Source organism: Ictidomys tridecemlineatus, chromosome 9 (genome assembly GCF_052094955.1).
Source record: "Ictidomys tridecemlineatus isolate mIctTri1 chromosome 9, mIctTri1.hap1, whole genome shotgun sequence".
Taxonomy (NCBI): Eukaryota; Metazoa; Chordata; class Mammalia; order Rodentia; family Sciuridae; genus Ictidomys; species Ictidomys tridecemlineatus.
Genome location: NC_135485.1, coordinates 132,156,602 through 132,173,191, shown reverse-complemented (window position 1 = coordinate 132,173,191; position 16,590 = coordinate 132,156,602). Strand labels below are relative to the sequence as shown.

At 40.7% G+C, this 16,590-nt stretch overlaps 1 protein-coding gene across 3 annotated transcripts in view; it reads right to left on the bottom strand.

Annotated features, from left to right (window-relative positions):
• Positions 1-16,590, bottom strand: part of Rnf150 (ring finger protein 150) — a 311,923-nt gene that overhangs the window by 171,919 nt on the left and 123,414 nt on the right. For all 3 annotated transcript variants that reach the window (XM_078022090.1, XM_078022089.1, XM_005327564.5), the window contains exon 2: positions 10,993-11,243. In XM_078022090.1, the coding sequence (XP_077878216.1) occupies positions 10,993-11,243 (251 nt within the window). The remainder of the gene's footprint in view (positions 1-10,992; positions 11,244-16,590) is intronic.

Genomic DNA, 16,590 nt, shown 5'->3' with positions numbered 1-16,590 from the left:
AGAGGCCACTATCAAAAAAAAAAAAAAACCACAAAACAAACAAACAAAAAAAAAAACAGGTCCTGGTCATCTGGGAGTTCATGTGGTCATGTGACACAGACCTTTTCCTCATAGCTCTCCTACATAACAACAATCCTCCAGGACTGGCTAAGGTGACAGAAGTCTCATCAGTTCCCATGACACAGAACTAGATGATCAATGGCTATGATGGTCTCACAGAACGATGGCTTGGAGCTGTCAAGTGTGCTCCCAATGTGAGGTTAAGCCTCTTCTGTGTGAGCTGTAGCAGAGGAGAAGGCTCACTAAATGCTTCCTGGAGTCAGCATGTGTCCTTCCCCCTGAGGGCTTGGTATGTTCTTCTGGAGCATTCTCGGGGATAATTTTAGTTTTTATTCTTTAGGAGATAGATGCTTCTCTGCCTCAAATCTCCCTTGGTGGCTGACACTTGGCATATTCCTTTTCTTTCTCTTTTCCTGTGAAGTTCAAATTTGTTTTAAATTCCATCACTTCTTTTATTCCAAGGTAACTTCACCAATATGCGCAAAAGGGACCACAGGGACGTGAGCCATGCAAAGGTGTCCCCCCTGGGAGAGAGAAATCCTCCAAGAAAACTTTGCTCCCTATCATTACCAGGCCTCACATAAAACAAATCAAAACAGGTCTGGTTTCCTTGGATCACCTTCAAAGGCAATATTGTCTAGGAAAATAAAAAAAGAGCCCCACTTAGTGGATCTAATATGCCTGAATTTGAAATAGCTACCATGTTTGGGAGTTGTGTGGTTTTCATGGCACAGACTAAGTCCTTGTGTCTGAGATGATAATGAGACAATATTCTAGATCATGGTAAGAAGAGACGCTTAGCTGGGCACAGTGGTGCACTCCAGGAATCGCAGTGGCTTGTAGGCTGAGGCAGGAATCACGAGTTCAAAGCTGGCCTCAGCAACTTAGTGAGGCCCTAAGCAACTTAGTGAGATCCTGATTGTAAATAAAATATAAAAAAGGGCTGGGGATGAGGCTCAGTGGTTAAGCACCCCTGGGTTCGATACCTGGCATGAAAAACAGAAGATGGGCTTTTATGGCCATGGAGGAACACTGCTAGCTGGCTTCACTTTGCCATTCTGTAGGGTTTTCATAAGCAGGACAGGAACGAGTGAAGGGCAGGAGGAATAAGGCATCTGGGGAAAGAGATGCGCATGCCTCATCAACTTCCTGGTAGGCAGCAGGGACTGTAGTGCACTCTGGTGTTCGGGATCAGGGAATCTGCTGAGAATCCGGCCTCCCCCCTTTCTTCAGTCAGCTTTTGCATCACTGTGACCAAAACACCCAATGATAACTTAGAGGACAAAAAGTTTACTGGGGGCTTATGGTTTCAGTGGTCTCAGTCCACGGATGGCCAACTCCATTGCTCCGTGTCTAAGGTGAGGCGGCACATCATAAGGGAAGATCTCAGAGGAGAGGAGGTGCTCAGCTCGGGATGGCGTCAAGAAGCAGAGAGAGGAAAGGAAAAGGAGCCATAGAGAACACGCACCCTTTCACACTCTTGCACTAATACAGGAGATTTTTGTGGGACACCTCACACCCACACTATAACATACCTCCAAATTCAAGAACGGGTCGCTAGATGTAGGTCATTAGGTGGGTAGAAGGGACACGAACCCCTGGCATCCTCCAAGAAGCCTCCTCATGGCTACATCTTCTCTGTGTCCCAATGCTATTGAGGTGGCTTGGTCTGATAGAAGTCACTTTGACTTGAAATCACCAACCTGGTTATGTGTCCTTGTTAAAAAATGATTTATCAAAGTCATTGTCCCTTTAAGTTCCAAATCTATATCCTGAGACTTCAGTGAGCATTCTCAACAAGAGCAGAATTACAAGTGGGTGACTTTTGCCTCTCAATTCTGTTTCCCATCCTCAGCCACATGGAGAACGTGGGTTCTCAGGACTCACCTGAGGGCATTCCAGGTTATTCAGTGTAGAAGCCCACACTGGTGCATCAGTGGGATAGCTCCTTAAACCACTCACAAGGGACATCCAGAGGATATGTAAGGAGAGAAAGAGAGATCTGTCATGGTATTTAAGTCACCAGGACATGTGTTAAATGGCTAGTAAAATGTTTTCTGTTTTTAGAGGGTACCAGGGATTGAACTGAGGGGCACCCGACCACTGAGCCACATCCCCAGCCCTATTTTTTTGTATTTTATTTAGAGACAGGGTCTCACTGAGTTGCTTATTGCCTCACTTTTGCTGAAGGTGGCTTTAAACTCGCAATCCTCCTGCCTCAGTCTCCCGAGCTGCTGGGATAATAAGCATGTGCCACCGTACCCGGCCAGTAAAATGTTTTCCATAATCATTATGGAGGATTTCTTTAGCTTAAAAGTAGAAGGAACCAACTTCTCTTCTCATATAATCTTGGAGGCTGTATTCATGCCCTGCTCCTTTGACAGGTGAAAGTGTGACCCAATGGGTCCCATCCCTCAGCACATTCCCCAGCCTTCCTCTCCTGACCTGCCTTGCTTTCTTCTGTCCTGCTTGGCTCCTGTTCCCACCCTTAAGTGTCAGACGAGTTCCTAACTACAAAGGGCTCTGCTCACTTACTAGATCCCATTATCCTCTTGCCCCATGACCTTGTCCTAGGCAAGACTTTGATTCTACTTTACACCAAAACCACAGTTAGATGCAAACCTTCACACTTAACTCTTGAAATCCCAACCTTTAAAATATTCCAGACTCTCCTTTGCTGCCTGAGGGTGTCACCTTTTTATGTCTGATTACGAAACAGAGTACTGTGGGCTTGGACAGAGATGAGATTTCACTGGGTTGGAACATGACATTAGGAAACTGGTTCTGAAAGGCCCTATGTGTGTTCAAAAGAGACCTGCATGGTCGGCCACATGAGACGCTTCCACAGGCTCTCAGCTGTCACAGGGCTTGTGCAGCAGTGGGGAATAGGAGCCACCCAGTTCCTGGAGCTCTGTGCAGAGGGCCTGGAGGTCATCTGACAGAGCAAGCATCCCAAAGGAGGCTGTGCCGCAGTCTGGTTGGGCACAAGATCACGAGCCACTCACAGCTTTGTAGATTCAAACAGCAATTCTTTATTCCGGAACTCACACCGGCCCTCTACCAACACGTTCTGGAGAAATCCAAGTTCTGCCGCAAAATTCACGTACTCCACCAGGCTTTGAATCCCAAAAACATTCTGAATCCCATGAGAACTCAACAGGAACTCAGGCAGCAGGATACACCCTATTCCCAGCAGGAATAACCTTAAACCTGGAACCGCCCTAAACCCAGATTGTCCTAAAGTGGGAACGCCCTAAACCCAAAGAGCCGGATACTCCCTAAAACCTGCAGGATACACCCTAAACCTGGATCCGTCCTAATCCAGTAGGATCTTCCCTAAACCCGGATCCACCCTGGTCCTTGAGCAGGGTCACCTTTCTCAAACATACATGCAATGTCACAGCGAATGTCCAAGGCAAGTCCATTTCCACGAGTCCTTCCTCTAAGCAACATGGGGTACGCTGGCAAGGAAATTTGGATGCATCATTCCTACTTGGCAATGGCCCTCAGCAAGGCTGGACTCAAGAGAAGAGAATGGGCTGAACAAGCATTGGGAATGCAGAGGGTGCTTCAGGGTAGGTACGCTGAACAGGGAGCCATGGATCTGATGGAGGCAGGCTGTGCCAGGTCTCTGCAAATCAGCCTCCTCCCTCAGTGAGCCTCTGTGCCCTCAGAAGGTAGGTGTGAAGCCAGAAGGTTTCAGGTAGGAAGCATTTGGATAGTGGAAAGAACTAGGAAGAAAATCAAACGAATATGTAGAATTCTATGATCCAGGGAGACAGACCGGGGAGGAGGTAAGGCCCTATTTGAGTATCTCAGCTTCTGGCCTCAGACCTCTTCTCCTGGGATACACCCCTTCCAGGTGAGCTCCACCTGCCTGATAATTTGAAGGGCATCTATTGACAGATGACTCCCATGTTCCCATCTTTGGCTCTGTATATTAAAAACCTCTCTGGCAGGGTTGGTGATGGGGCTCAGTGGTAGCTCACTTGCCTAGTATGTGTGAGGCCCTGGGTTCTATCCCAGCTCTGCAAAATGAAAAAGAAAAACCTACCGGGAATCCCTGCTTCAACAACCAGTAGGCTTCCAAATTTAACACTGTCAAACTCAGTTTCTTGGCTCTCTGACCCTCTGGATCTTAATTTCTTCTGTCTTTTCCCTTCCAGTCAATGCCCCAAGAGTTGACCTAATTGCATCTTTGATTCCTCTCCTTCACTCAAACATATGGTAACCATATGACTTATCATCTGAACGGGGACAACTGTGTGATATGATGATATAGAAACCAAAATCTATTATCTTGGTCTTTATCCGAAATCTTGGCTAGAGCTACTCAAACCCTTGTCATTTTCTAAGTAATGGGAGTGATAAGGTGCAAGGACAGCCTTTTGTTATTCATAACAAGCCCCTTGTTAATGACACCTGGCTTTATGTCATTGAGGAGGTTTTTAAAATTTTTTTATTTATATATGGCAGCGGAATGCACTACAATTCTTATTATACATACAGAACATATCTCTGGTGGTACACAAAGAATATTCACACGTTGAGCAAGTTTTAGGAAAGTCTCTAAGGTTGGAGGCAGATTGCCTGGGGGAGCCAACCAGTGATAAGAGGGTTGGAATTTTTAGATCTGCCACCACTCCCACCCCAAGTGCAGATAGTGGTTGCTGCCACTATCATACAAGCTTTAGGAGGGCCAAGTCCTGGTCTATGTGACAAGTCTTGAAAATAACTTTGTGCAGGTGCACGTGTACACACACAGACATGTGCTCTGAGGGAGGAGAGGGACTGAAGGTTGATTACGTGGCCATTGATTTCATCCATCCTGCATGGGTAACGAAACTCCATACAAATCCCCAAATGGCAGGGTTTAGAGAGCTCCAGGTTGCTGCACATGTAGAATGGCCCCGCCCAGAACATGTGTGGCAGCTCTGTGCCCTTCCCCTGGATCATGCCCTGTGCGTCTTTCCTGCTCTAACAAATAACCAAGCCTGAACCTCCCATAGAAAGCCTCTCTGCCTGAGCCCTGAGAACCTCCCATAGAAAGCCTCTCTGCCAGAAGCAAGGGGCACGACTGGATATGCCCAGGGTCTGAAATGGCACAGCCTTGAGGAACACATTTCTTAACTTGTGGGTTTGCTACTCTCTTAGGCAGATCCCGTCAGAATGGAGTTAGACTTTAGGACACTCAGGTGGTGTCCTGTGGGGAACACCCGCACACGTGGTGACAGGAGTCTTCCGATTTGAGAGTATGGGGGAGAAAACAGGGGATCTCCCTCCTACCGCAGAGGCTGCGACAGCAGGCATAAACTAGGATGTGTCTTTTATATTCTACATTAAACCCATAGGATTTAAAAATATTGCCTTAATCCGACTCCTTAACTTTTCCACCTCCTTCCCTCTAGTCCATCCTCTGTGACCACGGTCCTCCCCTTCCAAGTTGTCTCCCATCCATTTTCATGGCCATTGCTAATTGATGCCACTATGATACTTTGTGAAGGCAGAGTCCCTGTCTACGTAAAAAATGTGAAAAGTAACTTTGTGCACACACACACACACACACACACACACACACTCTTCTGGAAGCGAGTAAGGGAAGTGTTAGGAGTCACTATTTCTGGGGAGGGTTGGAGGACAGGAAGTTGCTCAAGGGAGTTTGGGGTAGAAAGAAGACTTACTCTCAAACATGTACCTCTTGTTGACCTATTATTTTTCCACTGTGAACATATATTATTATTGCTAATTAAAAAGAGATGCTGTGTGGATAATTACTTTCCAAGAAAGTCAAATTCTTTCTCTGTGGTGTATTTAGCTTCGCTTGTCCCATAACCCTAGAGGAAAGATGGAAAAAAAAAATATACCTCATTTTGCTTCAAACAGTGTCAACTGAGATCCAAAGCCCAAACCTAGACCTAACTGCATGTGAGTTATGTAAGAAATGAGCTATTTGCCTTTTAGGAGGAAATGCCATTCTCCAAGAATTCTTTTGTCCATTGAAAATGACCTCATTAACAACCCTCTAATAATGTCAGACAGTTTTCTCTCCAACCTTACATCAAGCCTATGGGGCTGGCTTAAAGCTCTCACTTTGCACGGGATGGGGATGTAGCTCTGCAAGGTCACATCGCCAGGAATCAGCAGAGCAAAGATTTGAACCCAGATCCTTTTGATTCCAAAGCCATCATCTTTCACTGTTGCCCTGAATTGGACTTAACGTGACAGAGTTGCTTTAGGCAACATCACAGCAGCCAAAGGTCCTATGGATGTGCCAAGATCTTGCTGTGAACTTTCAGAAAAATCTCACTTCCTGGGGAATGTGACAGAGAGGGTCTTCTCCAGGTCCAGTGTGGCATGAAAAGGTGCATGATCATGTCCTTTAATTGTCACCCACACAAACTGAGGCAGACTCAGAGGTGCTCAAAGTTCACCTTCTCTTCCCGAATGGCTGGATACTTTGCCAATGTAAAATTAACGCCTTTTATATTCTATTTCAGGCTGTGGTCCTACAGAAACTGAGAGTCACTTTTTCTAAAGGTCAATAATGGTTTAATAAAAATAAGTGATTTAAGTTTAACCTGATTCTTTATATAGCTACAGCTTGCACACTGCAAGTTTCTGTTGAATAGAGCAGAACATTGCCTATCAAGAGAAATATTTTTTTTTCCTAAGGGAAACTATTTGTTCTTACTCCATTCACCAAAGGACTGAAGTATATGACCATTGTTAACTTTTAACATGATCCCAATTCACTGAGTGACCCTCATGCTATCATCCTGTAATTCGAGGAAAGTTGAAGCAATGGGAGCAGATTTACAACTTAAACCCTGCGAACCAAACCATATCACTTCCATACCGTCATCTTCCAGTTTTTTTTTAAATATACATCACAGAATTTGTATATATCTAAAAAGATACATAAGCACTATCTACCTGTACAAAGTGAAATGACTGAAATAATCACTCAACTAGTTCAACCTTAAAATGCCATCCTTGTCTCAACTACCTAATTATCTATAGGTTCAAAAATAAAGAAATGCCACTTCTATTTATCATTGTCTGATGCACTTGCTGACTATCATTTTCATAAGTGATATATATTCCCTCATATGAAATTCCAGAGGAAACAAATGCATTATTCCTGAATGTATTTTCATCACCTTATGTCTAACTAGTATTGTGTTTATTTGTGGCCTGGAGTACGTAATAAAAGGGGAAGTATTGAGTTGTATGGTATGGAGTCATCAAGGATCGTCATGATGATAATAATGGGCATAATTCATGGGAATTTTAATTAATCAAATGTTCAGTGTTTCTTATTTGTTCTTTTTAGATAGACATGATGATAGAGTATATTTTGATATATTACATATCCATGGAGTATATCTTATTTTAATTAGATCCCATTCTTGTTATACATGAATGTTCTGTGTTTCTTAAAATAACATAAAGTAACTCATTTAATCCTCATAAGAGAAAGGTAACCATAGAGAAAGGTATAGTATATTATCACTTAGTGTCGAAAAATATTAAATAATTTTCTCATTTTTGGTAAATGATAGAAATTCACTATCACATGGCAACAAAAGTCATATTTTTGAAGATTATTTAATGATGGTGAAAATGCTCACCATTTAATAAAAAGAACATAAAATATATGTATGTGTTTGTCTCATGCATACAGAGGTACACAAAAAATGATAAATTACTGAATAAATCCACAAGATCATAACTGAAAATTCAGTTGTGGGAATGGATGATTTGCTTTTTCTTTTGGTGATTTTTGAATGGTTGACAAAGTTTGTTACATTGAGTCTGCATCATTTCGAGAATAAGAAAAAAAGCAAGAACAATTTAAAACTAATTATTCCGGAAGCCACAGAAAAAGTCAAACAGACCAATAGCCATAAAAGAAATAGAAAAGGCAAAAGAACTATCCCTCTAAACCAAACAATTCAGACCTTATTAACTTATGATTTCTACGCTGATTAGAATCAGCCACTTCCAGTGCTGTTCCAAATGCCTTAAAGCACTGCTGCCCAGTAGGACCTTCTTCAAAGATGGAAATGGAATATATATGCACAGCCATGTGGTAGCCACGGGGATTGTGCCAGAGTGCTAAACTATATTTTATTACAATTAATTTAAATTTAAACAGCCACACCTGGCGAATGGCTGCCGTGCTGGACGTCATAACTCGAGATCACAGAAAGTGGAGGGCGGCTTACCAATTGTTCTTATAAAACTTAGAATAACCATCACCTAAACATGACAAAAACGGAAACCATCGACAAATTTCACATATGAGTTCCAAGGTAAGAACTAAATAATATTCTAAGTAAAATACTGATAAATGTAACCTAGGACAGATTAGAGGAATGGTAGGTGCTGGAAATTCAGGATGATTCAGAACTGGGAAATTCATTAATAGAATCCAGTCCTTTAAATAAGGAAAAAGAGAAAACTTAGACCACTGCTATTAAAAAGGCATTTGTTAGAACTAAACACCCACTCTTTATTAAAAATTCATATTCAGATAGCACTGTAGACACTTCTGACATTAATATATATTTTATAACATAATAGAATATATACCTTAACCTAGAAGACTACATAGGGAATTGATAAAATGAAAATGGTAGAACCAATTCCATTAAATTGAGATATTACCATAAATATTACACGAAGAGCCATATTTTCATTATATTATTTTTGGTTATTCTGGTGTTTATTATACAAGTCAGTGAAATAAGATAAAAAACAGTACATTTAAAATTTGAAAGAACTAAATTATCACTAACTGTAGGTGTTATTAATATAATTTTAAGAAATTAATATAAATAATCACAGTATGGCAATGTAGTTATTCAGACCATGGACTCTGAAGTCCTGCCATGGTTCTATTAGTGACAAGCTTTGTGACCTTGAGAAAGTTACCTACCCTCCCTGTGCTGTTTCTTCCTTTATGAGAATAATAAAATCCCCTAGTATAAAGTTATTAAGGACTTCTAAATATACAAATTAAGTGAGAGCTCTTAGCATATGCCTGTATACGATCAATACTATGTATTATTATAATTATTATTAAGGTGGTGAGACTGATGCTATTTAATAGTGTGCCAAACATACAAAAATATGAAAAAATTAAATTTATAAAAGAAACATAATCAGTGTCTAAGAATAAATATAAAAAAGAATGTTCAAGATTAATATGCATTTAAAAGTGCTTCTGGGACAAAAAGAAGAGTTGAATAAAGGAAAAATATAAATTATACTTGGATACAAAGATTCAACATCATATAGTCATAAATTTCTTCTAAACTGCCTTATGAATTAAAAGACTGATATTGAGTCCAAATTTCTATAAAGAAAAATGAAAAAATGCAGAGAGGGCAATAAGGAAGTTAGCACAAACAGCCATGAGCTATCATCCTAGAGCACTCAGATCCATCAGCTCCAGACAGATGACAGTGGACTAGTCCTGAGAGCACAGAGACAGCTCAAAGGGGTGTTCAATGTAAGCCACATGGGGCTACTGCATATGAAGGGAAGATCAGTTATCACCAAACACCAGTTATAAAATGGTAGCCCTCCTGAAAATAATGTTCCTCCTCAACTTCCTTCTTTACACTGAAAAAAATTCTCTAAATATTTAACCTTACAGGGAAATTTAAAAAATAGTATAGGATAATATAAGAGAATGAAGTCTTGGCCTGTAGAAGACCTGATTATGAACAAGTTGGGAGCTACATAAAAGAAAAAATTGTTAGTTGTGTAAAAACCCCAAGATTCTGCATGGAGAAAACACCATCCGTAAATCTAAGATAATGACAAGCCGGGGGAAAACTGATCATCATATCATAAAAGGTTAATTTCCTAAAAGATCTTATACACGTTTATTAAAAAAAAAATGGAAATGAAAAGGATTCAAATAATATAAACAGATACTTCACAGAAATAACTTCATTTATCCTATTGTACTTAAAAAATGTTCAATGTTTAATAAGAAAAATGTGAAGACAGTCCCCCCCACCCCCTGTGCTGTTACTAAACACAAGGCCTCTGGCATGACAGGCAAAGTGCTGTCCAGCTCAGCTAACCTTTCTATCCTCCAAAATGTGGTGACATTTTTAATTTATCAGATGGCACGCAATAGAAATCTGTAAAATATTTTTTGGGGGGGCGATGAGATGGGAAAATAATTTGTATATATTGTTGGTTAAAGTACAAATTGGTATATTTTTTAGCTACTTGTCAATATTTATCATAGTTTTGAAAGTACATGTATTATTGGTATTATTGGTCTAATCACTAAACTTCTAGGATTTACTTTATAAATGCACTTACAAATGTGGTTAGCATCATGTTCACATTTTTTTTTTTTTTGGTAAGAGAAAAAATGTCTATTAATAGGACCTGGTTAAATAAATGTGAAAAACGCAGACTTTGAAAATTATGTAGTCATCAGAAATGAGAAGGCAGCATGGTCTGTCGATACAAATTCACCTCTGAGATAATCTCCAAGATGAAATGAGAGAGAAGGGTACAGAGTTAAATGTGTTATAATTTTTTTTTTAAATACATAAGCCTATGTGTTATTTGCCTATTAACATTTCACTGTTCATGACCTCATTCACCACTTATTCTCTGACCAGTTAAATTATTATCAAAAAATGAGCATCAGGATGTGAGACAATTATCTCTATTTTACATAACAATACCAGAAAAACATCAAAATATGACTTTTTGAAAAATATCTGAAAACGATATAGGACATACGGATTATGTTTATGCTGAGTGCAGGTATAACATGTAATTTTGTTTTTGTCTTGGTACTTTTCTGGGATCTTTCAAAGTTTATACAGTAATCTCGATTGCTTTTGCAAGAATTTGTGAAAGTTATTATTATTTTAAAAAATGTAGGCTACTCACCTGGTTCCTGTCCCTGGCATTTGCATATCGAAACCTCTGGATATAATAAAAGACCAGCCATGCGAGGGAAATGATCATCAGGACAATGAAGGAGATGGAGACGAACACAACCGAAGTACGGCTCACATATTTCTGCAAGTTCCGGGTCCCAATGGTGATGTACATGGTCACGGTGACGTTCCTTTCCAGCAGGCTCACGATCTCCTTCCCCTTTGGCTCAGGAATCATAATGGCCACGATGTCTTCGACACCTGGGGCAGGAGGGGGAAGAAAGCAGCAGTTGGGGTGAGGTGGAAACATCTGGATGAAGTACCTTGCAGGGACACTGCTTTTTGAGTGTTCTTGGCTGGCTGGGAACACCTAACAGCTAGAAACTGAGTCATATTCTCTTTCCTCAGCTGCCTAGAGACGCGGCTGTCTTGCACAAGAAAAAAGAACTTAAGTAGAAATCATGATTTGGTACCAGTGAGGCCATAATCAGGCCATCTTTTCCACTCTGAGATGTCAACCCTGGGTCTGGTACAGGTGGACCCTTTCCATCCAGCCTGGTTTACACTTATGTGATGTGCTCTCTAGATCTCCTGAGGTGGGCAAAGGGCACTTTACACCCCATGGCAAAGGGTGACCTGTCCAGTGTTATGCCACCATTCTGAGTGCTCCGTTCCTTTCCCCTGCACAGACCCTGGGATTACTCACGCACAGATCTCTGTGTACCGTTTCCAGGGACTGTAGGTGCCGCTCAGTGGTAGAGCGCTTGCCTAGCATGCACAAGATAAGATCCTGAGTTCCATCCCAAGCACCAACCCAACCCAACCCAAAACAACAATAAACAACAACACCTAAACCATAACAAAACAACAAAATAAAAGTTCCCGAAGCAATTTTCTTCCTTTATGAGTACCTGCTCAACCCCAATCCAAAATTTCTTAAAGACCTCTGATATGATCTGCCAATATAAAACATTGGCTCAGAGGGATTTTCTGTTTATTTTTACCTAATTCACTGGACACAGCTGTGCAATCTCATCCCAAGCAAAGAAAAGACAGTCTAGGATTTTTTAAAAACATTTTTATCCAATACACCTACAACATTGCTCCTATTATTTGGCCAATTTGAAGTAACTGAGTCTGAGTTATGTGGGTCATTGTCCCCATGCTTCATGACAGTGTAAGGGGCAGCTCTTTGGCGAGGAGTTCTGGGATCTTTATGTGGGAGGGTGGATTTAAGCAGGAAATGACATCAGATTCAAAGGACCCAACCCAACCTGTCATTGTGGCGGATAATATATAGAAAAGAATGTCAGTTTTACCAGATAGGTTCCCAAGAGTCACCCTAATTTAAATCCACCAGAAAGATGTAAGGTGATCTCGCACACAAGCTCCACTCCATTTGGGGCAATCCATTACTTGAGGCGACTACAAATTAGAGGGAACTAATATGCAATTAGAATGCTGCAAATTCAGGACAAAATTAAACCCTACTAAAAGCTGGCCTATGCACATGCTGAGGTCAGCCAGGCAGATGGAACCAGACCATGTTGGCTCAGGGTGTTGCAAGCCTCTTAGAAGCCGCTGAGGCCTTTCATTGTATCTGGTTCTTTATGCAGGTTTTCAAACCTACATTCCACAATGATGTTTCACTCAGGCGGAACAAACATTCTAAAAGCAAACTACGTTAGAACCACTGATTTGTGATTATGAAATACTTAATATATCATTACCCCCCCCCCAAAAAAAAAACGCACACAAAGGTATCTTGCATGCTACATCAATTACATATCTAAAAAATTCCTACGACCTTTACATTGGTACAATTGCAAAATCATAAAGCCACAGAGAGTTTGGGTTTGGACATTGTTTCCGAGAATGACTCAAACTCACAGCTTGAATTTCAACTTTGTAGAATTTACTGAGGATTCTGCGGCTCCTTCTGCTTCAGTGTTTACTTTGGCTAATGGCTGCGTGTGGTCTGGGGTTTGGTGAGGGATTAAGGCTACTGGCAGGTTTTGTCTTTACAGAAACATGATCTTCTTTGTGTCTTGCACTAATCTGGCTTGGTTCACCCTGGTGCTGCCTTTATTTTAGAGACATTTAAGCAACAGTAGGATCATAATTTTTCATTGATTTCCTTATTTATATTCTTTAGGCATGTTTATTTAAGGTTCTCTAGAAGTCAATTATTTTTTTGAGGATGGGTGTTTGGGGATTAATTATGCTACACAAAAGTTTTATATTTTTCAATAGTTAAATTTCATAAATAGATTGCTTAGTGGCTTCCAGTTTTGATATTCTACTTAGAAAATTTGTCTCCAATTTGCTGGTAAATGGATGGAACTGGAGATTATCAAGCTAAGTGAAATAAGCTAGTCCCCCCAAACCAAAGGCTGACTGTTCTCTCTGATATGCAGATGCTAGCACACAGTAATGGGGGGGGGTAGAAGTTCATTGGATTAGATAAAGGGGAGTGAAGGGAAGGGAGGAGGGACGAAATAGGAAAGACAGCAGAATGAATCAGACATAACTTTCCTATGTTCACACGACCAGTGAAAATCCACATGGTGTACAACCACAAGAAGGGAAAGTTATTCTCCATGTATGTGTGATATGTCCAAATACACTATACTGTCATGTCCATCTAAAAAGAACAAATTAAAAAAAAAAGTTTGCCTCCACCCAAGATTCTATTCAAATATTTATCTAATATAGCAACACGCTGTTTACTGAATTCTCATGCACACGTGGAAAACAGGAGCATTGGGATGTGATTTCTTTCCACCCTAATTCTTCTAATTCGGGCATATTTTACACTTGGCTTTTTCCTGTGAGGCTGACCTGCTGAACCTGCACCAGGCCTTCAGTTTTACAGCTTTCAAACCATTTCCTCTCCGGTGGCCCACATACTCCTCCCCACTTCCCCTGCTCCCACTCTAGAATTTTCCCATTTGTACTTACACTTCAGAGACCACAGAGTCTAACAGTTAAGAATTGGTTTCTGGAACTGGATGGTATATTTGAAACCCCGGTTCAGCACTTTAAAAACTGACAATCAACTTCTGGATCTCCACAAAGCTTTCAATTACTTATGATCCGTTCTCAGAGATCCGAGAAAACATTTTCTCTTGCGGTAGAGGAGAGTATAATGAACTATTTAAAGCATCTGTTTTAAACTCAAGTGCTTAGTGACATCTCTAGGGTTCTCTGTACCAATGTTGTGCATTTTCTAGCCACTGGGAAAGACAAACTGCAGATGACAGCAGGGCACGTCTGTTCATCTGGACTTCAACTTATTCATTTTTAACATTCATAATTAATTCCCAAGCCTGATGAGGGTAAAAACAGATGTGATTCTGGGGTAGTATTCTTTAGACTGTGTACTGTGCATGGTAAAAGTTATTATTGAAATAAGTGTGAATTTTATTAATAGTTTAGGAATTTAGTGCTCCAAAAGAAAGAAAGGAAGAAAGAGAGAAAGAAAATCAGTACATGTTAAGTAGCTTTGGATGAGCTACCATTCTGACTGATGCATAAATTTCAGGGCAAAAATCTACTCCAGGAACGAATTTTTCCAAATGAGACATGTTCATTGATGTGAGCTCTCAATTTCCTGACCTTTGCTTCATTTTAGAATATGTAGCTACAGAGTCAGGGAGAATTCAGCAGAATGTTCCAGGTACTGCAGTGTGAATTGCACCTGTGGGTGTGTGTGAGCAGAAAAGGAGTGAACCAGGGCCAGGTGGGGTGGGGGAGAGAAATCTCAAGGTTAAATGTTGCCCTCAGTAGCTATGTTGTATGTATCTATGACATATCAGAGGCTCTAAAGTTCAGGGGAGAGAAGTTAACTGAGAGCATATTTTGTACCTTTCAAATGTACAAAAGAGTCCTAGTTATTTGGGAAATTCTATATTTATAGTGACACTCCCCCCACCCAGCACCTCTTTTTGAAAGTTCCATCGGATTGCCATCTATTTGCCTTCCAAAGGTACTTCATCCTTCTGAGTGGTAATTGCTGTTATGTAATTACTGTGTATTCTGTAAAAGCTCCCCAGTCCTAGGGGAGAAAGTGTGAACAGGACACATATCACCTGGGTGCCAGGCCAGGAAGGGAATCTTGGGTTTTGAAGTGCTTCTTTTACCCACGAGAGTGTTCGGCTGCCATCATCTAATTTGGTAGGCACAGTTAAGGAATCCAAAGCCAAAGAATGTTCAATGACAAAAAAAGCCTTTATTTGTATATTCAAGCCAGGTTGTTTAAACAATGAAAAATGTCCAGAACACCAGCAGAGTGCTAGATGTTGTACAGAGCTTCCCTGTGCACCTTGGAGGATGTGAACATGACTCCCTGTGTTCATGGGATCAAATCTCCTTCCATCCCCTGCACCCTTCTCTCCCCCATAATCAGGACTTTCTTCGGTCTCACCGATGGCTCTTTAGGATTTGGGCAATTGTTAAAAAAAGAAAAAAAAGCTTGTAGAGTTCCATTTGTAGATATTTTCTGTTTACACACTTCACATCAACTGTGTTTCAGTCAGCTTCTGATTATGACATATTCTCAGGCCAAAAAAAATGTATGTGAAATGATTTTAAAACCTGCAAAGTACCATGTAAGTATACACAGTGTTATTGCTACTTTTTGCACCCACAAATGTATTTTTATTATACAAAGATGCAAAAATCCTAAATAAAGCACTCTCAAACATAATCCAATAATTCTGTTTCCAATAAAACAAGTTTTAATCCAATAAAACAAATTTCATTCCTTAGAGGAATTTATTCTGGGAACATGAGGATGATTATTTTTTGGGGGAAGGATTGAACCCAGGGATGTGCTTAGCCATCGAGCCAAACCCCAGCCCTTTTCATTGTTTATTTTGAGACAGGGTCTTGCTAAATTGCTTAAGGCCTTGCTAAATTGCTGAGGCTAGCCTCAAACTTGAGATCCTCCTGCCTGAACCTCTCATGTCACTGGTCTGTGGCACCAGACCTGGCTGTGAGGATGACTTAAAGTCAGAAAAATATATTGAATTTTTAGGACATTCACAAGTTAAAGGAATAAAGCACATGATTATGTTGTGTAGCTTGTTATGCTCCAGTCTTTACTCTGCCTTTCCCCTGTAGCATTATTACTTTAGCTAGGCACAGGCTGTCCAGAAAAAAATGTTAATCTGCAGGCTCCCTTGCAGCTAGAATTGGCTATGTGATTAATATTTGGACACCAAGATGTGAGCAGAAGTGATGTTTTCCAATCCAGGTTCTTATCTGGAAGAGGACTGAATATTTGCTCCTCAAATTCCACCTGCTTTTCTAAGTGACTTCAGTTGGAAAGAGGCGGGACAGGCAGCATCTTAAAGAAGGAAGCCATCTGCCGAGGATGGCACCCGTTCCTGATTCTTAATAAGAGGAGACATTTCCTTCATGTGATAAAGAGTATCATTCAGACACATTACATTGCAAGGGAGAAAAACATTAGAGGTTTTCCAGGAGGAATCATGAATAAGATGAGATGTGCCAACAGTGAAAACAGAAGTCAGAGCTGGAGCAAGAGACAAACGAGCGTGGCGAGTCTTGGAAAGGAAGAGCGCCAACTGTCATCGCCTGGGGT